Genomic DNA, 25,605 nt, shown 5'->3' with positions numbered 1-25,605 from the left:
TAGCAGCTACTTAAATCATATTCAACAACATATTCTGAACATGCTTGTTTTCAATGTTTATAGCAAATCTAGTTCTTCCACAATGCATATTACTTAGGAAGCTCGGCCATGCTTGTACATTTCATATGTATTTTTTGTTGCAGTAGTGCCTTATGTTTTTTAACGTGAAAAAATAACAATTCTATTCAAAATAGATACTGTTAATTTTATTGTAAAGTGTTTTAAAAGGACATACATTTACAGTTTGTTACACTGGAATCACTGACATATGTTCTAACAAAATTAATACAGTACTTGCACACATTGCAAAACAATAAAGCTTTGATATTTTTAACTTTTATTAATTTGTGCATTTGTACAGCATTATGTTTTTGTTTAGTTTTTTCCCCAAAAGCAGGATAACTTTAGGCTTTGAATGAAACACCTGTCCTCTGCCACTGAAACGTATGCTGATCAATTAGTAATATTGTTGTCCTTTTCCTCTTATGAAGGACCTCATACGACCTGGCAGGAAAGTCCATATGCAGAAAAGAAACTATTTTGTTTTTAAATATGTTAAAGAACCACATAAAACAAACAACATTCAAGAAAACATTGTACTATTCAGAAGCTGGGTCACTGCTGTTCTTCCTCCAGGCAGTTTGGTCTGTACATGCAAGGCTGTAACGCAAAATCTTGACACGAGGTTTAATGTGAAAATCAGCAGGTATCCTCCAGTTCCACATTTTGTGTACCTTCAGTATGAGAAAGGGGAAAAGAACAATCAAGTCAAATCCAATATGTCTCGGTTCCTGAGATGAAAAGTGCATAATCTTTAATGTAATCCCAAATTCACATTTCGGTTCAACGTCAGTTTTTTTCCCGGCAGTAATTCAATAGAAATGGACTATTCTGTTGCTTTATTTAAGGTGTGGTAAGCATATGCTGCAGAATGTTCAAGTACAAGATGGTCTCCCAAATTCTTTTACCAGGGTGGATGGTATTGAGGCGCCACTCTTATTATGTACTGTACCTGTTGGCTTACCCATGCAGAGGGTTTGGCAATTCTTTCCCTCTTCATCTGCTCAATCGAATTTTAATCACAGCGCTTGGTTCCAAATGTAAAACAATGTTATCAAACAAAGTGGGTCCTTATTAGAGCCACAAAACCTTTGACCTCAAATGACTGAGCCACTAAAGCCGTCTTTGTGTTTTAATCAAGTTCAGGAACGGATGATGGATGTGCTCAAATGGCACAATTCAAACCCCCTGCTTCTTGGCCTTGAGGACTTGACCAGATCTAAAACGTGTCTCCATCTCTCAAGGACAACTGAAATTGGTCACAGTATCCAGTTTGTTCTTCTACCGTTCTCCTTCAATCCTCAACATAACGTTTGCTACATTATTCAAAGTCGAACTCGTTCATGTCTTAAGTGATAAAAACCCGACACAAAAAGAGCTGATTTACATAATAGCCCACCTTCAGGACCCTGACCAGAGGTGATGTACTGTTCACCGACGGAAACTGAAAAAAACAAGCAAAACCAAGAAAAGAGAAGAGCTCTTGAGCAACTACTCAACACAAACGCTCCACAGAAAAGGATATGATTGTCTAGCTTCATCTGAATGTCCCTCAATCTCGCTCTCACACACACAAACTTTTATCTGATCAAGCAATTGTGGTATTAACTTTTACACTATGTGCTGGAACTGACCGTATAAATCCACTTTTCAGCATCTACTTCTTACTCTACCCATTTGAACAACCAACCTAAGATGTTTAAAAGTAAATGCCAGGGAAATGTTATTTTTTAAATTCCTTTAAAATATATATAAATTAAATGAAATAAAGGCAGTTATAGTCAGTGATATTACATTTAATATTAACTGCTAGTTAGTAGTATTATATTAAAGATTAACTACCATTAAACTTACCAGCTGGCTCTGTAGCAGAAGTAGTTCCTGGATTGCCTACAGTAATAAAGCAACATTATAACATCAAACATTCAAGCAGTGATCTGTAATGATAACACTAAATTAAATATCAATGTTAATCATACTAACTAGATCAACACTGCATTTAAAGGTTTGAAAGTCTTTGTTAACTTACTTAAACGATCATGAATGTCACGTGGATTTGCTGTAACTAATAAAGAAGAAACATTAATAAAGATATATAGATAGATACATAGATATAAGTCTGTTGGAACCAGATTTAATGCACCAGAAGAACGTTTTTATACTTTGATATTTCCATGGTTAACATTGACAGTTTCGTAGGATTTGGCTTCCATATGGTTCAACTTAAAAACTATGAAAACATTAAATACTACTGTAAGATAATAAATACTGGATGGCTGTCAACTGATGCACAATTGAAGCTGGTTAGTACAAATATATTTTTCTCTGAATAATATTATGCACAAATTATGAAACTGTAAGGAATGAATTAAAAAAAAAACTGAATTAAAAAAATAATAAAACGATGTTATAAAAATGTAAGTTTTAAATGTTGCTCTTGAAACAGATTGCATGGAAGGGTGTAAACTTAAATCTCTCTTTTCTTTGAGACATTCAATAGACTTACCAGTAGAATCTGACTGAGCCATGCTGACCAGGGGATCTCCTGTAACTATAGTACAAAGTTTTAAAAAATAATAAATCAACACATATCTGTATCCTCTTTAATCTCAAGATTTGCATGTCTCATATGAAGCTGATTGTCAAGACAGAAAAACAAAACTGTGTAAATATTAACTTACAGGGTGACTCCGTATGAATGACTGAACTGTGTTGGTCCACTACACCTGAGATGACAACAAGAACAAGAACATTAAAAGTAACATGAAGGATAAAATCCGTCTCAAATAATGATCTGATTGCGTATTATAATAGCCTGGCAACCAGATCATTGTGACAAGAAGTCTTCCTCTCCATTATCAAGCCCTTCATTCAATCATATTTACCAAAAAAATCAGGAATTACTCAATAGTAAAATCAATAGCATCTACTCAGTCATCTTTTTGTAAAAAATGGTTGAGCTCACCTGCAGAATGTGTGTGTGTGCTGGCACCAGGGTGGTCTCCTCCTGCTTAACAATACAAAACACCCCCACAGAATTCCCAAAGTCAAGAATTCATCAGCAACAAACAATTACATCCATTGAGTCATTGGACTACAGCTTTAATACTTCCTTTATAAAGAGTTTCATTCTTTAGGTGATACCTCATATGTATTTAATTTAGGATAGAAAAAAATCATATATATATATATATATATATATATATTGGGGGGTTGTGTGTACATAATAAGAATAAGAGTAGAAATCGTGTTTGGTGCATGATGCAGATATGTTTGGATCATATCTGGAGACAAGACTAACCAGTAGAATCCATGTGCATACTGGTTACAGCTACACCTGCCACTCCTATACAGAAAGAAAAAAATACAATCCATCTATAAGATATATATATATATATATATATATATAGATATATATATAGATATATATATATATATATATATATATATATATATACTCACCTAAAGGATTATTAGGAACACCATACTAATACTGTGTTTGACCCCCTTTCGCCTTCAGAACTGCCTTAATTCTACGTGGCATTGATTCAACAAGGTGCTGAAAGCATTCTTTAGAAATGTTGGCCCATATTGATAGGATAGCATCTTGCAGTTGATGGAGATTTGTGGGATGCACATCCAGGGCACGAAGCTCCCGTTCCACCACATCCCAAAGATGCTCTATTGGGTTGAGATCTGGTGACTGTGGGGGCCAGTTTAGTACAGTGAACTCATTGTCATGTTCAAGAAACCAATTTGAAATGATTCGACCTTTGTGACATGGTGCATTATCCTGCTGGAAGTAGCCATCAGAGGATGGGTACATGGTGGTCATAAAGGGATGGACATGGTCAGAAACAATGCTCAGGTAGGCCGTGGCATTTAAACGATGCCCAATTGGCACTAAGGGGCCTAAAGTGTGCCAAGAAAACATCCCCCACACCATTACACCACCACCACCAGCCTGCACAGTGGTAACAAGGCATGATGGATCCATGTTCTCATTCTGTTTACGCCAAATTCTGACTCTACCATCTGAATGTCTCAACAGAAATCGAGACTCATCAGACCAGGCAACATTTTTCCAGTCTTCAACTGTCCAATTTTGGTGAGCTTGTGCAAATTGTAGCCTCTTTTTCCTATTTGTAGTGGAGATGAGTGGTACCCGGTGGGGTCTTCTGCTGTTGTAGCCCATCCGCCTCAAGGTTGTACGTGTTGTGGCTTCACAAATGCTTTGCTGCATACCTCGGTTGTAACGAGTGGTTATTTCAGTCAAAGTTGCTCTTCTATCAGCTTGAATCAGTCGGCCCATTCTCCTCTGACCTCTAGCATCAACAAGGCATTTTCGCCCACAGGACTGCCGCATACTGGATGTTTTTCCATTTTCACACCATTCTTTGTAAACCCTAGAAATGGTTGTGCGTGAAAATCCCAGTAACTGAGCAGATTGTGAAATACTCAGACCGGCCCGTCTGGCACCAACAACCATGCCACGCTCAAAATTGCTTAAATCACCTTTCTTTCCCATTCAGACATTCAGTTTGGAGTTCAGGAGATTGTCTTGACCAGGACCACACCCCTAAATGCATTGAAGCAACTGCCATGTGATTGGTTGGTTAGATAATTGCATTAATGAGAAATTGAACAGGTGTTCCTAATAATCCTTTAGGTGAGTGTATATACATACACATACATACATATACAGTACTGTGCAAAAGTTTTAGGCAGGTGTGAAAAAATGCTGTATAGTAAGGATGCTTTCAAAAATAGACATGTTAATGGATTATATTTATCAATTAACTAAATGCAAAGTTAGTGAACAGAAGAAAAATCTACATCAAATCCATATCTGGTGTGACCACCCTTTGCCTTCAAAACAGCATCAATTCTTCTAGGTACACTTGTACAAAGTCAGGGATTTTGTAGGCATATAGTCAGGTGTATGATTAAACAATTACACCAAACAGGTGCGAATGATCATCAATTCAATATGTAGGTTGAAACACAATCATTAACTGAAACAGAAACCGCTGTGTAGGAGGAATAAAACTGGGTGAGGAACAGCCCAACTCAGCTAACAAGGTGAGGCTGCTGAAGACAGTTTACTGTCAAAAGTCATACACCATGGCAAGACTGAGCACAGCAACAAGACACAAGGTAGTTCTACTGCATCAGCAAGGTCTCTCCCAGGCAGACATTTCAAGGCAGACAGGGGTTTCCAGATGTGCTGTCCAAGCTCTTTTGAAGAAGCACAAAGAAACGGGCAACGTTGAGGACCGTAGACACAGTGGTCGGCCAAGGAAACTTACTTCAGCAGATGAGACGCATCATGCTTACTTCCCTTCGCAATCGGAAGATGTCCAGCAGTGCCATCAGCTCAGAATTGGCAGAAAACAGTGGGACCCTGGTACACCCATCTACTGTCCGGAGAAGTCTGGTCAGAAGTGGCCTTCATGGAAGACTTGCGGCCAAAAAGCCATACCTCCGACGTGGCAACAAGGCCAAGCGACTCAACTATGCACGAAAACACAGGAACTGGGCTGCAGAAAAATGGCAGCAGGTGCTCTAGACTGATGAGTCAACATTTGAAATATTTGGCTGTAGCAGAAGGCAGTTTGTTCGCTGAAGGGCTGGAGAGCGGTACATGAATGAGTGTCTGCAGGCAACAGTGAAGCATGGTGGAGGATCCTTGCAAGTTTGGGGCTGCATTTCTGCAAATAGAATTTGGGATTTGGCCAGAATGAATGGTCTCCTCAATGCTGAGAAGTACAGGCAGATACTTATCCATCTTTCAATACCATCAGGGAGGCATCTGATTGGCCCCAAATTTATTCTGCAGCATGACAATGACCCCAAACATACAGCAAAAGTAATTAAGAACTATCTTCAGCGTAAAGAAGAACAAGGAGTCCTGGAAGTGATGGTATGGCCCCCACAGAGCCCTGATCTCAACAACATCGAGTCTGTCTGGGATTACATGAAGAGAGAGAAGCAACTGAGGCGCCTAAATCCACAGAAGAACTGTGGTTAGTTCTCCAAGATGTTTGGGCCAAACCTACCTGCTGAGTTCCTTCAAAAACTGTGTGCAAGTTTACCTAGAAGAATTGATGCTGTTTTGAAGGCAAAGGGTGGTCACACCAAATATTGATTTGATGTGGATTTTTCTTCTGTTCACTCACTTTGCATTTAGTTACTTGATAAATATAATCTATTAACATGTCTATTTCTGAAAGCATTCTTACTTACAGCATTTTTTCAAACCTGCCTAAAACTTTTGCACAGTACTGTGTGTGTGTGTGTGTGTGTGTGTGTGTGTGTGTATATATATATATATACCCTCATAAAGTTTTGGGTTATTTTCACTAAACAGCTCTCCAGCATGGCTTAGACAAAAATAATCTTAAAAAGTAGAGCCCAGTAGTATTGACTGTATTGACCAGCAGAATGCTTAACTGTCATATGTTCAACAATCTGTTTCAACTTGATTTAAGGCTAAACTAGTTGCTGATGAGATAATAAGCATCACACACATGTGAAGCAAAACACAATGGAGAATAAACATCATGCAGTACTTCAGACCAATACATGCAGTGAATGAAACCTGGTAATTAATCTCCGGCTACTTACCAACAGGATCTGGTGACACTGAACTGTGTAAATGTCCTGCGGCCAAATCACACAAAATAAAGTTTTAACGCTTCAGAGCACTGTGTTATATCCACCTAAATCCTTACACTTCTGGATAATAGATGTTAATCTGAAATGTATTACTGAAATGAAACATGCTTGTATATATATATATATATATATATATATATATATATATATATATATATATATATATACACACACTTTATTAAAATACTTTACATGTATGTATTTATTTGTATTATTGTAAAGGGTATCTTGATTGGTTATTGCAGTCTTGCTAAATAATTATTATTTACTTAAGTATTAATTGGTTGTCACATATCAACACAATAATTGCCCTTATGGAAGTTTACAGCAGTACATTTGCTGAATATTGTGGTGCTTCCTATAGTGTTACAAAGATTTATTTTGGCTTTGCTTTGCTATTCCTTGGTTTACATAATGGTTTACTTTCCTATACTTCACTGTGGTTCTACCATAGTATACTACAGTGAAGTTATACAACATGGCCATACCAATAAATCAATTTTCAATTTGAATAATACAGCAGAGTATATACAGTAAGTTGCAGTTTCTAGCACCTTTGTGGGTTGGTTTCTTACCTGTCAAGTCAGTATTTTGGCTCAGTCCGTGTCCTTCCCCTGTACCTGCTACAGACAAGAACAATTGTGTCTTCTGTGTTTTAGTGTAAATTACATTTCAAAGTAAACATTGTTTTCACAAGTTTCTATACTAGCAAAGTTACTCGGCAGGAATAAATGCATTACCTGTGATGTCTGTATGGAAAATGACACCATTTTGATCGCCTCCTCCTAAAATAAGAATAAACATGTATTTCTAAATATCAGTTTAATATAAAAACAGTTTAATATAATTATCTACTTTGTTGAAAAAACATTCTGTTTGTGATTCTGCAAACCCTAGCTATTTTCACAATGTAACTGTATATAACATGCTTTTGTTTTACTTTTCTAAATAATTGTACTTGAATGTCATTACATGTATTAGTCTAAAATCAACACATTTTCACTAAAGCCACTTTTGTGCTATACCTTATCAACCTGCAACATCATGCAAAGTTAAAATCCTAATACTAATAAATTATATAGATTACATATCAAGCATTGCACAGCTTCTTATAAAGTAAATATATTAACCTACCCATGACTTGTGTGTGAAGATCAGTACCCTGCAAATCTCCTGCACCTGTTCCAGCTAACATAACATCTGCATGACCGTGGAAGAAAGAAACATATTTCTCAGTCACACAGCCAGCTGCCTCAGCTTCAATATAGATTCTATGTGAATGGGGCTTATGACTATTTTCTGGCATTTTCAGAATGTGATGTCTGCAGTTCAGGTGATCATTTTCACAAATGGACACATTTACCTAATAAAGTAATCGAATGTGCTGTAGATTAATTATAACTGTGCTTAGGTAGCCTGCATGTTTAGTCAGACTTAGTTATCTGCTGAATCTGTATGTGAACTGATCGCCTAGAAGTGAAGTAAACAATGTATGTCCGTGAGTGAAACACTGCATAGTGGTAGAGCACATTCTGAGCTGATTCTGACTGCTGTGGTCTTATCCTTATATGTACCCCCAGAAATCTGACAAACTTAAATTTTTCATCCCTTGAAGAATTCATTTAACTTACTTGGCAAATTTGTGTGGGAGATGGTGCCAGTCTGATCCCCTACATATAGCCCATAACAAAAAATAAAATAAAATAATGATAATAATATTATAATAATAATATTGTTCAAGCAATACTCTAAATAATATACGAATACTGCATTATGGTTTAACATGACTAAATGTACCTGGGGAAACTGTCTGTGATACAGGACTCTGGCGACCACCATTTCCTGCAACACAAAGGTTTATTTAATTATTTTATGTATTTATGTTCCAGTAAGAAAGGATTAGGGTTCATCCTGATTTTAATCCTAATTCACAAAACTCTTTATTCACAGTTCTAGACTTCATGTCATATACTAAAAAGTTTTTAATTATTATTTTTTTAATTATATATACTTGTTGTGAGATATTGTTCCTTTGTGTGTGAGGGGGTTCCTGCTGGATTCTGTCCTGTTACATTTTGTCCCAAATACAAGTGAGGTAAGTGTTTTACTTTTTTTTTTTTACATGCTTGACCTTACAGAGCGCCCATCAGGACTAATAATTTGTGTCAGAGTTTGATCTACGGCATTGAATGAAATCTAATCATCTCTTACCGTTGGAATCTGCAGAGTCAGTACTGCCTGGATCAACACCACCTTCTAAAACATAGAATGCAATTAGTGCACATCCTGGCCAGACAATCAGTCAACTGAAACTAAAATACAGTGGAGTGTTTAATACTTTACTGTCACATAACTGCTCTGACCAATTAAGTACTGCTCTTCAGAATAAAAGTAAATGCTTCAATCTCACATTTCAATCAAAACATTTTTATTGATATAATCATACCTGTATGATCTACAGACTGAACTGTTTGTGAACTCGTAGGTGACTGAACTCCTAGATCTGAAAAACAAAGCTAAATGAAGGTGTTTCTTGCCATATGATGCAACAATAACACTCTACAAAAGCAGTGTTGGCACAAATCCCACAGTCATCATTAGTACAGTTTTTTACTAGTGACTCAGCAAGTACTGTAATCCCAAACCATGTAATTCAATGACTAACTTAAGTTTTGTTTCTTAATCATCTTCATAGGTTTTTGAAATATTTTGTCATAATGGGGGACTTTTTGGGGCAGTGGGGACAATATAATATACAGTGGGGGAAAAAAGTATTTGATCCCCTGCTAATTTTGTATGTTTGCCCACTGACAAAGAAATGATCAGTCTATAATTTTAATGGTAGGTGTATTTTAACAGTGAGAGACAGAATAACAACAAAAAAATCCAGAAAAATGCATTTCAAAAAAGTTATACATTGATTTGCATGTTAATGAGGGAAATAAGTATTTGACCCCTTCGACTTAGTACTTGGTGGCAAAACCCTTGTTGGCAATCACAGAGGTCAGACGTTTCTTGTAGTTGATCACCAGGTTTGCACACATCTCAGGAGGGATTTTGTCCCACTCCTCTTTGCAGATCCTCTCCAAGTTATTAAGGTTTCCAGGCTGACGTTTGGCAACTCGAACCTTCAGCTCCCTCCACAGATTTTCTATGGGATTAAGGTCTGGAGACTGGCTAGGCCACTCCAGGACCTTAATGTGCTTCTTCTTGAGCCACTCCTTTGTTGCCTTGGCTGTGTGTTTTGGGTCATTGTCATGCTGGAATACCCATCCACGACCCATTTTCAATGCCCTGGCTGAGGGAAGGAGGTTCTCACCCAAGATTTGACAGTACATGGCCCCGTCCATCGTCCCTTTGATGCGGTGCATTTGTCCTGTCCCCTTAGCAGAAAAACACCCCCAAAGCATAATGTTTCCACCTCCATGTTTGATGGTGGGGATGGTGTTCTTGGGGTCATTCCTCCTCCTCCAAACACGGCGAGTTGAGATGATGCCAAAGAGCTCGATTTTGGTCTCATCTGACCACAACACTTTCACCCAGTTCTCCTCTGAATCATTCAGATGTTCATTGGCAAACTTCAGACGGGCCTGTACATGTGCTTTCTTGAGCAGGGGGGCTTTGCGGGCGCTGCAGGATTTCAGTCCTTCACGGCGTAGTGTGTTACCAATTGTTTTCTTGGTGACTATGGTCCCAGCTGCTTTGAGATCATTAACAAGATCCTCCCGTGTAGTTCTGGGCTGATTCCTCACCGTTCTCAAGATCATTGAAACTCCACGAGGTGAGATCTTGCATGGAGCCCCAGACCGAGGGAGACTGACAGTTATTTTGTGTTTCTTCCATTTGCGAATAATCGCACCAACTGTTGTCACCTTCTCACCAAGCTGCTTGGCGATGGTCTTGTAGCCCATTCCAGCCTTGTGTAGGTCTACAATCTTGTCCCTGACATCCTTGGACAGCTCTTTGGTCTTGGCCATGGTGGAGAGTTTGGAATCTGATTGATTGATTGCTTCTGTGGACAGGTGTCTTTTATACAGGTAACGAGCTGAGATTAGGAGCACTCCCTTTAAGAGAGAGCTCCTAATCTCAGCTCGTTACCTGTATAAAAGACACCTGGGAGCCAGAAATCTTGCTGATTGATAGGGGATCAAATACTTATTTCCCTCATTAACATGCAAATCAATGTATAACTTTTTTGAAATGTGTTTTTCTGGATTTTTGTTGTTGTTATTCTGTCTCTCAGTGTTAAAATACACCTACCATTAAAATTATAGACTGATCATTTCTTTGTCAGTGGGCAAGCATACAAAATCAGCAGGGGATCAAATACTTTTTTCCCTCACTGTATATAGCATAGTTATACCTTTTATTAAAAAAATAATCCATGTAAAACCAGTAAATTAGCTTATTTAAAAAGGTAAGAAGTGGGAAATTGAATATGTATTGAAACTGTAGAGAAAGGACAAAGATAGATGGAAGGACGTCTCTATAAAATTGGCATTCAAGCCATTTATGTTAAGATCCCAAGTAAAAATGATCTGCGATCCTATTACAGAGAGTAACACAGTTTTTTCAATGTAAGTATCACGCTGCCTCAGGAAATACTGTTCTGCTGCTTTTGATGTTCAATGAATAAATGAATGGCTACCTGTAGTCCCTTCAGGAAGTCTGGTGTCTGCATGATCTCCAGCACCTGCATCTACAAAAGCCAAGACAAGTTTCTCATGAACCAACTCCCAATGGGCAATGAGCTGAATAAAGTTAATACAGCTGCAGGTTCTGTAGTCCAGTGCGATCACTGACCTGTGGAGCCTGTTTGTGTGCTGGAGCTGCTTTGATCGCCTGTGCCTGTATATAAAGATTATAATTTTAAGGGCAGTTTTCTGAATCATCCTGTACTGCTATAAGGACATATTTTAAGCCTTGTATCTTTGGAAAAATGCTGTAGTTCATGTAGGACTCAATGTTGTAAGAATTACTGTATGCTAATGTACCCAAATATAAAAGTGGTACTTTCATTATTTTGATTTTATGTAACATTTTTCTGTAACAATATGCATTATATATATACATCATAACTGCACTTCTCATCTGTGTAAACCTGTGTTGACCTAAAATTAAAAACTGTATTTCAGTCATGCAAAATGCAGGGACCTACTTACATCCTACGTCTCATGATGGAAATATAATACTTTAATTATTAGGAAAAGCAGCTGATCGTATTGAATAAAATATTCAGATTCACCTGTAGACTCTGAAGTGTGGGAGGTGGTTTCAAGGTGATCAACCACAGCTAAAAAAAAAAAAAGACAAAACTATCAGAACAATGACCCTGAAAAAAAAAAAAGCTTGTATATAGTGGAAAATATGTAATTATTGATTCAATTTACTCTTTCTAGAAATATACATTTGTAACAGTAAACACTGAAGTATTTTCTCAGTGTCTGAATTGTTGACCTAATTGGAAAGGCTAACATCCGTAAGCATGGTCGGGGTCACAACCATTCACCATGTTCACTTGGTTTCTGGATTTTAAAATGAAATGGTGCAGCTTCAATTCAGTATACCTGTAGTCAGTTTGAGTGATACTTCCTGACTGTATTAGTTTAAATGACTCAAACATGATCTATGATATGCTATATGACAGATCATATATGGTGTGTATGTAAAATGAAGAAACCAAAAAACAAGCAAGCCACCTGAGATTAAGTCAGAACTCATTACAATCAAATCTTAACTATTCAAAGACACTTTTTAAATGAGAGAGCTGAAATCCCCACAAGAAATGCCCCAGCAGTCTCTGTATAACTTAGATGAAGGTTGGTCTGTAAGCTGGAAATGGACCTGAGTGATCTGTCGCCAAGCTGCTCACAGAGGGATCCCCTGAAAGAGTTTTAAATATCTATCAGTGAGTGAATGAAAATCAATCAATTCAAATGTGTAAAAAAGAACTTTGCGTTCAGTCATCAAACTGGAAAAAGTACATTTAACTGCAAGGAGATGTTGTCTTTCTTTACACTCCTTGAGAGAAGGCTGATGATAAAAGGTTACCCTTCAGGTGAGCTAAACTAATATATACTTATGGTCGGAGTTTGTTCATTAATCTGTTTTTGTCCCTGTGGGATTGTGTGTTCACGGTGAGTACAGTGGGATTTTATTCATACAGGAGTCTCCCATGCCACATTTCCCCACCAAAAACAAGGGAACAGTATAGTGAAATCCCTATTCAATCACTTGCTGCACTCAGACTGATTATTCTTCGTATTTAAACACCTAAACCTTTCATATCAAGTGCCTTCAATAGTCCTTCCAATCTAAACAGTCATGTGTTAGAATGACACAAGTTCCTGGAGATGGTATGAGAGTTTATTAAAAATATTTTCCATGCTGACCTGTGGGAGGTGTCTGGGAGTTGGTCCCAGTTAGGTCTGGTGCCCCTAGAAAAAAAAGAGTTTGGTATGTGTTAGACATTTCAATGCAATTCAAATATATATAACTCATTGAGATCTATTTTATTATAGTGACCTGTGGAATCTGTAAGTGACTTCATATTGGACTGAAGACTTGCCCCTGAAACAACCAGAATAATCAGGATATATAATACATACTTGTCCAGAATATATTTTCTCTTATTGTTTGAATCACAAGTTAGTTCTGTGCCTCGAGCAGGAAGGGCTTAAACCGTAAGACTGGAAAGCAATATCGTGACTTTACCAAAGCCAGAATACATGTACAAAACATTCAAACGAGAAGGTTACTTTCTTTACTTGAGAGCCATTGTCGATTGGAGTGAACATAGGGGTGATGAAAGGTAATGTCACACCTGCACAGTAGTGCTGAATGCTATCTAACAGTTTTGCTTACCTGTTGATTGCATATGATGGTCAACACTGGATTGGTCTCCTCTGCCTAAAAAGAAACCCTAGATCAGTGACATACTTTGCTGGGTTCCTATTCTTTTTTAAAAGGACATTTTACTGACCTGTTAAATCTGTGTGAGAGCTTGCACCACCTTGATCTAGTGTTCCTGCTAGGAAAAAAAAGTATATATTTTTTTTTTAACACAAATGAAGAATGTACGTACTGTTTAAAATACACACATGCTTTGTGACAAGTTTATTTACAATGGAATATGCAATGGCCATTTGGCCTCACATTGGATGAAGCTCCTTAAATCTGGACAAAGGAATAAGGCAAATAAATTGACCCTGACGTACCTGCAGAGTCTGTGTGAGAAGAACTGCTCTGATGATGGTCTGCACCTAAAATAGACAGTCGACACAGCTGAATCATGTTTACATACAATAATTAATGTTGCATGAAATACGAGTAAGGTATTTTAGAAATAAAAGTATTAGCACAATTATGCTCTCCATGTCCTCACCTGTAGGTTCAGTGTGTGATCCAGGCATGTGTTTATTCCCATTTCCTTAAAAATACATAAATAAATATTTCTAAATCATTAGAATAGTGCATTCAAAAATATAATTCAGTAACAGTAATTCAGGATATTTAAACCAATTGCACATTACCAAATACACATTTCACACACCTTAAAATAATAAAACTATATTTTTGTATAGCCTCAATATTGTTCAACAACTGGGCTCATGACTGCAGCACTAACACAGAAGAGATCTAGGCAGCTAACCCACGTCCTCCAAAACATCTGTCCTCTTCTTTTCACAGCGTGAACCCAGAGGACAAACAGCAGAGCTATAGCATCAGGGGGAGCATTACCAGAGCTTTCACTGAGAACACTGCAGGCCTCCAGACCTCTTGTAACACACAGATGCCCAACCAATCCGGACAGTGCCAAGCCAAATGTATATGCACCACGAGGTAACCTAGTCATGGCCAGTTACAAGGAAAAAAAATGATGTCTGGACTAAAGTTTCACACTATTCTCTGAGTAGAGACTTTTACTTGTTGACGGTTGAGCAAGGATTGTAACTTTTTTACTATAAGAAAAGAAGCATACACATTGTGTTCACGTCATGCTGTCTAGAGAAATACATAAATATAAACATACCATTAGACTCTGTTTGAGGGCTAGAGTCAGGACTTGCTTCTGGACCTACTAGAAAAGAGATCAAATTAATCAATATATTTCAAGAAAATCATGCCTCATTATCACAAGTAGTAATCATATTGTTATTTAGTTTAGGGAAAAAGCACACTTACCTGGGGCTGCTAGCTGAGAGCTTGTGTCTTGTATATCTGTAGCACCTCCAGCAGGACCTGAGAAAGCATGTCGTTAATTATTTAAACTTCACTCCCAATGATCTTTCTCTCTAACTGAAACCCAAAAATGAAACTTTACTGTTTTAATTTACATTCCTAACCTAAATATAGCCATTCAATGTCCTTCATCCTGTCCTGAATGTTTACTCAGATTTTCATAAAATAAAAATAAATTAAAAAACCTCACCCTTCATAGTCTCTAAATATTACAGTCAGATGATCCCTGAAAGATCAATCAGTACATCGTCAAACGTTTGTGCTAATATTTTAATAACCTGTCTCAACTCACCATTTGTGTCTGCCTGAGAGCTGCTCCCATGATGTTCTAATACTGAAAACAGCAAGAGATCAGCAAGCACCAGATAAGCATTTAAAACAAATATCTTTGAAATAACTCCCTGCTTAACAGAAAAAGTATTTAAGCTCAGTCTGCTTTCCTTTCTTCTACCATTCTTCTTTTTTTTGCATAAGTCAAGTGTTTAAGTGAGTTCTAGTAACACCAAAAGGAAGGGTATCCGATTTGCTTTGTTTAAGTGCCAGTTTCTGAAAAAAAATGAAGCTTTGAATGTGTCATATGTCAGTGCACAGTGAGAAAGAAGTGACCTTCTCAGTCTTACAAATTACTTTAAGGTCCAATTCCCTGTTACAGTACCTGTGGGATCTCCAGCAGAAATGGTATCTGTAGCACCTCCTTGCTGACCTCCTGCACCTACAGTAACAATATTGTTAATAGTTTACACGGTCTGAAGATCTCTTCACATTTGCTTAGATAGAAGCAGTACACCCCTTGATTGTACCACTGATTATAAAGGATACACGAATACTAATAGAACGCACGTGCATTGTGTTAACTGAAACTATTTAAAATGTTTAGTCATATGATTAATTACATTAAACAATGCAACCCCTTAGGTTTAAAAACTGGTAAGTCAATCCACTGTCAATTACTTCTCAGTCACACTTCACACTTAATTAAGAGAAGAATATACATAGACTGTCTTTCTTACTATGAGAGGCTGTTTCAGAAGTGGCACCTTCAGCACCTAAACATCAGAAATGAAGCATTGGGTTGAGCTGTTGTCAAATTCAATAGCAGTTAAAAGAATTGTAGATTTCCACATCCATAAAGTGTACACATGTTACATTCCACAAATGCCTGTAGGTAATGTTTTGCATACAATATAAACAGCATGCATGTTTTTTTAGAGAGCCAAAGTAAAAAATATATACATGTATGATTGTTCCTGGGAATATGCTTTTCTTTAGCGGAGGTCTGATAGTGTTACCTGTAGAATGCAGTGTCTGGGAACCTGGACTTCCATGGTCACCTCTACCTACAAACATGGTAAAAGAGCTGGTATCGAAACAGATGATTTTTAACAGAAAAAATAAGAGAAAACATCCCCTTTAAACTGTAACTAATGCAGTTCCTGTGCGTTCATTCCCCTATAACGTCTTCTAGATTGTGATGTTACACCTTCTGTGAATGTTGTCTCTCGTATGTGTAGAGCATGTCTATTGCTAACAACATAAACTTAACAAAATCTCAGCTATTTCTCTGTTTGGTTGAAAACGAATAGGGGAAAAAATTACCTGACGAACTTGTTTCTGTGGTGGACCCCAACTGCACACTGGTATCTAATTGAGAAAGCGGGAGACAATACAAATAAACACCACCGAAATATGTATAAACAAAAAACTAAAATAACCTAAGAAAATGAACACGAATAAGCTATCTCCTTACCTTTAGCAGTGGTGTCCACAGGCGTGTCAGTCTGCACGCTACCACCCCTACCTAAATTAAACAAGCAGAGTAGGACGGACTGAAATCAATTGTGCTTATTTTGTGTCAAGTATAGATTTAATGTATTCATATCATGGGAATGTTCATGAATGACAAAATCATTCTCATACATTTCTCCAGTTACATGGAAGATGTGGAAGCTATGTGCACTGCAGAGTGAAAAACAGCAGTACGTAGTGTATGATTTTGTCCTCATTAGGAGGAGTCCTTTAACCCTGTAGCTCTTTAAAAATTGAAGAGAAGTATATTTCTGTTTTACCATTAGTTCCTGAGACTTCGGAGGCACTGCTTGGTGCTGAAACACAATATATAAATTCATGAATGGTTGTTCCAAGCAATAGTAATATAGCAAAATGATGGGTTAATACATTTTACAGTACTGAGGCTACGTGAAATACATTATGGATATATTTTCTTAGGGACTTACAATCAGGCTGTGTGGTACTGATACTGGTCTGCTTATTTCCTGTAACAAATAGTATAATAAATAAAATACACAGTTCAATTTGATTATGTTTGAAACTTTCATTCATAGCACCTCATATATTCATCTCCCATATGTAATTTAATTTGACAGTTATACTTATTATTATGGAATGAATTATAATGGTTTTTTAAGTAATAAATACATACAAATTGAACTAGAGTTTAAATATAAATTGTATAGCTTACCATTAGGCTCTGTTTCAGAAGAACTCTCTTGGTGACTTCCTTTACCTTGAACAAGACCAGCGTTGCAATGGGGTTGGGATTATTTCAGACTTGATTTGACTCTCAACATGACCATATTCAGATTGGTAAAGAAATGGCCCACTGCTGTGTTGGCTAGAGCTGTTTAAAGCACACTTAGAAGCAGTCAGGCTGCTAGCATTCAGAATAAAAGGTATGGACATCATTGGTCATCAAAGACTGTCGACCACTTTCATTGTAACAACCGTGCATCACTCTGCCTGCTTGAACTGTCAATACTCAAACACAGACATAGGCAAATCATGCTAGGAACTAAAGGTGATCATTTCAGAATTCAGTTTTTGTAAAAGGGTACACAATAGGTTTCAATTTTCCATTCTCTTGTTACCCCAACTGTTGCCTTCCGTTGAATGCTGTGTGTTGCCATAATTGTGCTTAAGTCTCACAATACCCAAACCTCTAACAGAAAGGGGATGCATGGGCTTTCTCAGACTTCCACTGAGATTTCTGAAGCTGGATTTTTCCTCACATGGGGAGACTGGACAAATAGTACTTAACAATAACATTTTATTTATTGGTCATTGGGATTAGCTTCAACTCACCCTTGTCTTTTGATGCAGTGGTTGCTTGCTGAGATCCAGCTCCTAAAAAATAAAAGGAAATATCTGTTTGCTCTTAATCAACTAAAGTAAAGCGCTGATTCTGAAAACATGTTTTTAAAAAATAAATACATAAATAAAATACCCAGACACACAATGTAAGGACACATGTGGCAGCTGTTTCTGCCAAACTTAAAAAAGCATCTGGTTGCGTGAGCATTGGTTCAGTACTTTAAAATAAAGTGAGTGAACCAATCAAAGACAAAGATATGACTCACAACTAGAAACATCCTTAATGACGATAATATAAATGAATATAAGAAAGAGATGTCTGACAAACACTCAAGCCTGACAGGACAGTTGAACACAGCATTTAGAGGCAGATAATAAATGTACAGGCGATAAATGTACTCTTAATTAGACTCCTAACACTATGTAGAACCATTTCATCTTACCTCTTAGGTGCACAAAAATAATATAATGCAAACGTTGGGTGAAAAGCAAAATGAAAGCTTTACAAATATACACAAATCTTACTTAGGGCTAGACCAAATCAAAACTTTGATCCACCCGCGAAACGCAAATCACAAACCTGTACCCTATCGCCTTTTGATTTATAAGCAGTAGAAAGTGGTTTTTGACAATACATTAAAACGCTATAGGATAGAGTTTTAGGGTAGGTCAAAGTTTTGATTTGGTCTAACCCTGAATCTTAGTATGGCCCATGAAATGAATGCTATAAAAGTAATCATCAACATAAAGCTAATTATATCTCAGCAATTACCACCATACGTTCAAACCAGATTTCATAACACAGATATTGTAGAATAAAATGCCATCTTATTAAGCGAATACAAGTACAAAGACATATAAGATTAATACTCCTGTATAAAAGCCTTGCAATAAAAAAATAAGTGAATTTGCATGAACAACCCATCAATCACCTGGATTTCACATTACAAATAATTTATGAAGGTGAGGGACAATAAATGTGTAAATAAAGATCCCCACTTTAACCCACCCACTAATAGAAAACTATAGAACTGTATTCAGTTGCGGCTGCATTTTCAGTAAGATACCACTTTCTCCTAATCAGAAATGTAACCGCTATGATGTGCAGGTTTTTAGTTTGATATTAGCGGGTGGGTCAAAGTTTTGATTTAATCTGGCCCAAGGTTAATTTTAAACACACTTGTATTAGAATGGCTCGAATTCTGCCTATTTATTTGAGGATGCCAAGTCAATAAATAAAGGTTGGCTAACTCAATGGAGGCGAGGTTGCCCAGTGGTTAAAGAAAAGGAGTAATTACTAGGAAAATCTTAGCTCAAGCTTTGTTTGTGCCACTAAGTTACTTAACCTTCTTGTTTGACCCATTGTTACCTTGAACATGTAACTGAAACTCTTTATGTTCTGTCCAAAATAAAAACACCTTCATGCAGAGTTACCTGCCTTCACACTGTAGGACATTTAGGGTCAATTAAGCATCAACTTCATAACAAGTAATAATGAATGAATAATCATTCTTCAGATCAATTGATTTGTTTTGGCTTGATATACATCTTGTTATGACTGAAAACCAAGTACCCCTTGAATTTAGCAGGGTGTTAAGTATGTTATTATCGCATTAAAATTAATGTACTGCAGCATACCAAGAAACAGAACCTCCCACACTTTCATCACATTGTTTTCTTCTGGCTTTATTATTTACCTCTTTACTTATTTACCTGTATGTCCTCACCAACTTACAATGTCTGTAAACAGTGTATGTGTATTCTCCAAATGAAAGCCTTCCAATCAAACACATTTTTGTTTTATATTTTAAAAAAATCAACCACTGCCTCATTAAAAGTTTAAATGATAAACCTTGTCGATAATATATCATTTCCGTAGCTCAGCAAATTAAGTTTTTGATTGGTGTGTGTCAGTTTGAACTGATCTACACCTCATCTGAATCGCTACCAAAGACACTGAGCCTTCTACATAGGTGGCAAGTTATTAACTTCTCACCCAAATTCATATCCTGACTTTTGGAGTCATCATCATCTGAAAAGAAAAGGAAATTGATACAGTTGATAAAAACTGTTCACATTTTTCCTTCTTTTTGAAGACCAATGTTTTATGTGCTTGGAAGGTGTCGTCTGCGCAATTGGAAATTGAAGAAGAGAGTAAGTGTGGGTCAGCTTTGTCATTTTTCTGGTGGTCAGCTGTACCTTATATTTCACAAGAAGGGAGAGGACTCATTGTGTTGTTTCAGTCGGTTTTATAGTGTCCTAAAACACGATTTGAAACATAATTTCAGTTTCCAATTTTGTTTTTATATCTTTTAACTTTTTCACATTCTGGAGGCCAATAGTGAATGTTCTTTTAAATGTACTGATGTTTATTTATACATTTATTGATATGTATAATATACTACAACAGCAGCAGTAGTAGTAGTAATAATAAGAATAATTCAAATTTACACAACCAATAGAAGATATGAAAACAAACAAGAAAATTGAGATGTGTTTCGGGTGTGTTTTATAAAAAAATTATGATAGTGGATTCAAAACGATCTTTACTCAACTCGTCTTATTAAAGAAAGTTCTCTGTTTACTACTCATCAATAGCCTGAACTCTTGTCCTTTTTCTGTTTCTCTATGAAGATGACCTTGAGTGAGATCCTTGTTTCCAGTTAATGCCAGATGGAGTAGTGGGTATATTTTCATATTTAATAGTTGCATTCACTAACTTACGTACAAATAAGACTCACATACAAACAGGATATCTATCGACCCATTGTGATTAAACCACTCCTGCTGAGATGCATGTTTAAAATCTGGGTGTTTCCCAGGTAATGCATGTCTGCATTTAGGTTACTTTTCATACCTTCTTCTTCCTCAGAAATTCCTTCAATTTCAATTTCAATTTCTTCAACTTCATCATTTTCAACTTCCTCTGTTTCCTTTTCTGTAAGCAAGACACCGAACAATTTGATGATTTATTTTTCAGTTTTTGTATGTACCACATTTTATATATTTTTTTTATTTTTGTGGGCATCTGTCCTTAAAATACAGCTGTTGTGATCTTTTGATGAAATGCACACAGATTTTTGCGATAAAGATTTGTAAATCTTCTTTTCAAATCAACAATTTTTCCAACTTTTCACACTACTATTAATATCAATACTGACTCTTGATCTCTGACCTATGCAGTAAGTCCATTTAATTCTCTGATATTAATTTAATTGATATTTTATTGGTATAGTCTTGCATAACAAACATTTACTGAAACGTATGTGCTGTTTGAACAATTTGATATGACTAAGGTGCTGTACCGATACTCCTGGTACATTTGATCAACACTCAAAAATGAGAGATGGAAATACATATGCATTTAAAAAAACTAAAACAAAAAGAATATATATATATATATATATATATATATATATATATAAATGTATTTTCATACCTTCTACTGGAGCTGTTCCAACTGTGGTCACCATCAAAACCAAGGCTGAAAATATTAAAAGATTTCTGAAAAGAAAAATTCACAATTGACTGATACATTCATGTATATGGTATGGAATTTTGACAATTACATATTTTTCTTTACAAACTTCGCAATTCAACATTGTGATTATTAAACAAGCAAATGTATGGTAAATGTGGTAGCAGTAGTATTAATGTGGTAAACTCTCCCAGCACAGAAAGTATAATGATCATAATAAACTGGTTAATTTTATGGAGTTTTGGAATGTAATTACCTGTAGAATGACCTGCATTCTTTCAGTATAAGTAACATAAAATACAGTAAGCTGTAATTGTTTTAATCCAAGCTCACATAATTAATAGTAATTGTGTTATTGTGTCAAAATATAAAAACCTACAATTATTCACATAGCTGTAAGCAAAAAAAGCATGCAGTGGAACATATATAGAGCATATAGTGTAGCAATACATTCCCAAACAAATAAACACAAACAAAGGAACAAATACTTTCTTAACTCCTGGAATTACTTTCCAATAATGACATGCTATATTATATAACATTCAGGTGCTTGTGTTAATACTATTAGCAAAATATTGAATTAATCTTGAACTAATGTGACATATAAAATAAACGTTTTATATTTGGTGTGTACATGTATTTATACATTTATAAGACCCAACTGAATGCTAGTTATTTGTGTCTAATAATTGTATTACTACTGCAAATGAGACCCATTACATTAATGGGTGTATACTAGTTTTTGTCTCCTTTTGCTGTGAATCACTTTAACGTGTAGAAAGAAATAACTGTTGTCCATATAAAGCAAAACGTAATAAATTAAAGTGCATTCTTTGTTTATTTATCTTAAGCTTCCCTGAAATTTTAATTATTTGAACAGCAAGGTGTTTGCAAAAAAAAAAAAAACCTTAAACCAGGTGTATACATTGTTCAAGATCCCTCATTTAGATTGTGACTGGAAGAGTTCAGAACACATGCTTATTCTTATTTTGTTCTACAGAGCAGAAATTCATCAAAGGCCACTCAGAATCACTCTAAGCGCCCCACAAGTCATGCCAATATTTTTGTCACAAAAAAGAAAGGCTATCCTTTTCTCTGCTTAAAGGCATTGTGCATGATTTGAAAGCTGAAAGGCCTATCTCTTCAGGTAGTAAAAGATCACAAGCCAAACTGAGATTCTCCATTGTGTACTTACCGAGACAACATCTTTTAAGTCAGGGTAGGTATAACACGAACAAACAGGGAGTAGGGAACATACAGGCTTTTGACTTCCTTATGCTTGACTGGGCACCTCTATATGTTTTATACCCTTTCAGCCCCCAGTCAGCAGAAGGGGCAGGGCTTGCATGATAACCCCAGCCCCTAGGACTGAAGGGACTTCAATCTTTCTGTTAATCAAAATACAGTAAAATAAAATGAGTTATTGTAGAAAATTGAACTAATGATATATGTGAAGTAAAGCAAAATAAATACAAATCTCTCTCTCTCTCTCTCTCTCTCTCTCTATGAGACACACATATATATGATATCACATATCTATTTTTTAAATTCTGCCAAAATAAAAAAGTATATTTATTTATTTATTTATTTATTTATTTCCAGATTCCATTCTGGGCTTTATCTGTTTGATTGTGTGACTTGTTTGGGCTACAGTCGGCAGGGGTGTTATTAATTGTGGGACCTGACCAATATATGACTTAAAACTATTTAGCTAAACTGCCAGAGGAGGGCACAGCCACCCTTCTTGTAAAATGTGAAGACTATGGTTTAACAATAGGTAGGAAAGGATACTAATAACACGCCCCACCGTGTTTCTCTCCTTTCCTACTTAATGAGAGTCTAAAATGGACTCAGCTGACAAGAATATAATGTGTTGCCTGTGGTCACTCTTAAAGACCAGCTTCAGAAAGACTACTATGTGCAGTTCTTCCAAATAGCTATGCGATTCACACTATAAATGCATATGTGGCACAATTCCTATAATGTATTGATAGAAATCATATGATGTTGTAAGCCTCTTCATCAAGAACTTTTCAACATTTGAGCAATGTTTTTGAAAAGTAAATAATATTTCTTAAAGTTTTCTTTCACCAGTAAATGCACAGTTCCCAACTGGGTTGAAAAAAAAGTGCATAAGCTGCTTTCCAGAAAATGTCACCTACAATTTAAAGTAATGTAGTTTATTGTGTGTATATTTGTAAAATGTAAAATGCCTAGTCTGTTCTTTTGAATCTAGCTATTGATTTTTGACCTGGTGTTAAGGTAAAGACTCCAGATGGGTTGTACCATAGTACAGAGATCTAAAAATCTACAGTAAAATGTATTTTAAAGCCCATTTTCTTTTCTGCTCAAGGGACATATTTTGAATTGATTTATTGTATCCAGTTAGTGTTATTTGTCTTATACCTCTATTGAAGACAACTCACACTGAATTCAATTTGGTGACATGCTGCTACTGCTAAGGTGACACATTACATATTAGATTACATAAAATGAAGTAGAAAATACATAAAATAAGTTATACAGTTATACAGAGGACATAATATATGGAATGTGAAAATTCACCAGCTGAGATTATAGGACACTTGATTAGCATGTATGTAGAACTATTAATTAAACAATGGTGCTTGTGTTTGTGACATAACTGGCAGTTGTTTGCCTGTTTATCTGTCATTGTATTGTGTTTTTTCCATGTGGCTGCAAACAGGCATTATAATCACAGACAACAGTGTTTCTTAGTCTATCTACTTATCTATCTATCACAATATCTGTTAATATACTATGTGTTATCTATCTTTATATAGCTAGCCAAATAATTGCTACACCAATCCCAGGTAAACCCTGTTGATGAGCAAACCAAGCTCTGGCACTCCTGTTTTTTAATCACGACTGTCTGCTTTTTATTATGTAATTAATATTGTGATGTATAGAGAGCAATCATTGGTTTAATGAATAGTCAATGATGAACTGGGCTAAAAGTCTCGTGTTACATAAGTAATTACTTTTATAGCACACAGATCCTGATTGTTGACCTGTGAAATATAAAACGCTTTTTTGCTAGATTAACTTAATTCAATTCCCTGCTGGTAGAACTACCAATCTTGGCAAAATCTACAATGCATGATGATATCAGCATATTTAAAGCACAGGATTAATAAGCCATTTTAATTTGACTCTCTGGACTCTCTCTCCATCAGCAGTATCTTTTTATTTCTTTATAGTTAAACAAAGGAGGAAGTGAATGGCCCTGGTCTGTCAAAACAATATTGTATTTCATTACATAGGTATCTTATTTCAGAAGAATGATCCCTGATTGAGATAAAGCATCCTTTACCTATGGCTGCTGTAGCGCCTGTTTATTGAACATTAAAATGTATTTCATAGATGAGGCCTTCACAACTGAACAAAACCAAACACACAGGCTGAAACTTAAACACACACCTGGGGACTTATCAGGTTTTCTTTCATCAATGACTGAGAGATGTCCCCAATGGCCAAAACGCAGTTAGATCTAAAGGCCTTCCAGCTTTCAACTTCTGAGATACCACAGACCATGGACGATACGTTCAGGAATCTTAAAGCAGAACAAAGCGCATTCATGTTTAATAAAGTAGAAAAGGTTTTGACTGTGAAATTCCCTTTATATTATATATTCCAACAACTGTATTGATTACTTCATAACCTTGAAATGACTGATGTCTTAGGACTTAGGTGTTTCTGACTTCAGGTGGTAAATAACAATGTTTGTGCAATGAATTCAAGTATTAATGAAAAGCTGAAATGTAGAAACTGAATTTTAATTAAACCTATGCAACCAGAATAGTAGAACCAAGGATGCTTTGGTGCTCCACTAAAAATGACAAAACTCGCAAATCTTCAAAGACATGTACATCACTGATGATACTGTCTGCAGTTGTCTCTAAGGTCATAGAGCTTCGCTATGTGTGTATGTGTATTGTTGTTGTTTATTTGTTTTTCTTGGACTCAGATTACTTTGGATAACTGAAGCTGCTATTTTTATCACATGGCCTAGAAGCATT

At 36.2% G+C, this 25,605-nt stretch overlaps 1 protein-coding gene across 8 annotated transcripts; it reads right to left on the bottom strand.

The window, feature by feature from the left end:
- Positions 1-314: 314 nt before the first annotated feature.
- Positions 315-22,916, bottom strand: LOC136760406 (uncharacterized). Of its 8 annotated transcripts, none has more exons than XM_066715790.1 (40): positions 22,761-22,916; positions 21,527-21,591; positions 20,945-21,025; positions 18,079-18,120; positions 17,459-17,503; positions 17,214-17,252; positions 17,046-17,081; positions 16,727-16,777; positions 16,576-16,620; positions 16,269-16,316; positions 15,990-16,025; positions 15,635-15,691; positions 15,272-15,313; positions 14,923-14,979; positions 14,771-14,818; positions 14,123-14,167; positions 13,956-14,000; positions 13,721-13,768; positions 13,603-13,647; positions 13,131-13,175; positions 12,583-12,621; positions 11,984-12,031; positions 11,542-11,586; positions 11,387-11,437; positions 9,185-9,241; positions 8,950-8,994; positions 8,536-8,580; positions 8,370-8,408; positions 7,873-7,938; positions 7,479-7,523; positions 7,314-7,361; positions 6,688-6,723; positions 3,362-3,406; positions 3,026-3,070; positions 2,742-2,786; positions 2,567-2,611; positions 2,090-2,125; positions 1,915-1,950; positions 1,460-1,504; positions 315-734 (listed from the first exon to the last, which is right to left on the bottom strand). In XM_066715790.1, the coding sequence occupies exons 1-40, from the start codon at positions 22,769-22,771 to the stop codon at positions 700-702; spliced, it is 1,827 nt and encodes a 608-aa protein (XP_066571887.1). In that variant the 5' UTR covers positions 22,772-22,916; the 3' UTR covers positions 315-699. The 8 variants fall into 8 exon arrangements, with proteins under 8 accessions (XP_066571887.1, XP_066571891.1, XP_066571890.1 ...); XM_066715794.1 differs by having other exon boundaries at positions 3,026-3,067; XM_066715793.1 differs by having other exon boundaries at positions 8,950-8,991.
- Between the last annotated feature and the right edge of the window lie 2,689 nt (positions 22,917-25,605).

Source organism: Amia ocellicauda, chromosome 10, assembly GCF_036373705.1.
Source record: "Amia ocellicauda isolate fAmiCal2 chromosome 10, fAmiCal2.hap1, whole genome shotgun sequence".
Classification (NCBI taxonomy): Eukaryota; Metazoa; Chordata; class Actinopteri; order Amiiformes; family Amiidae; genus Amia; species Amia ocellicauda.
The sequence above is the reverse complement of the archived record's forward strand: the minus strand, read 5'-3'. Positions and strand labels throughout refer to the sequence as shown.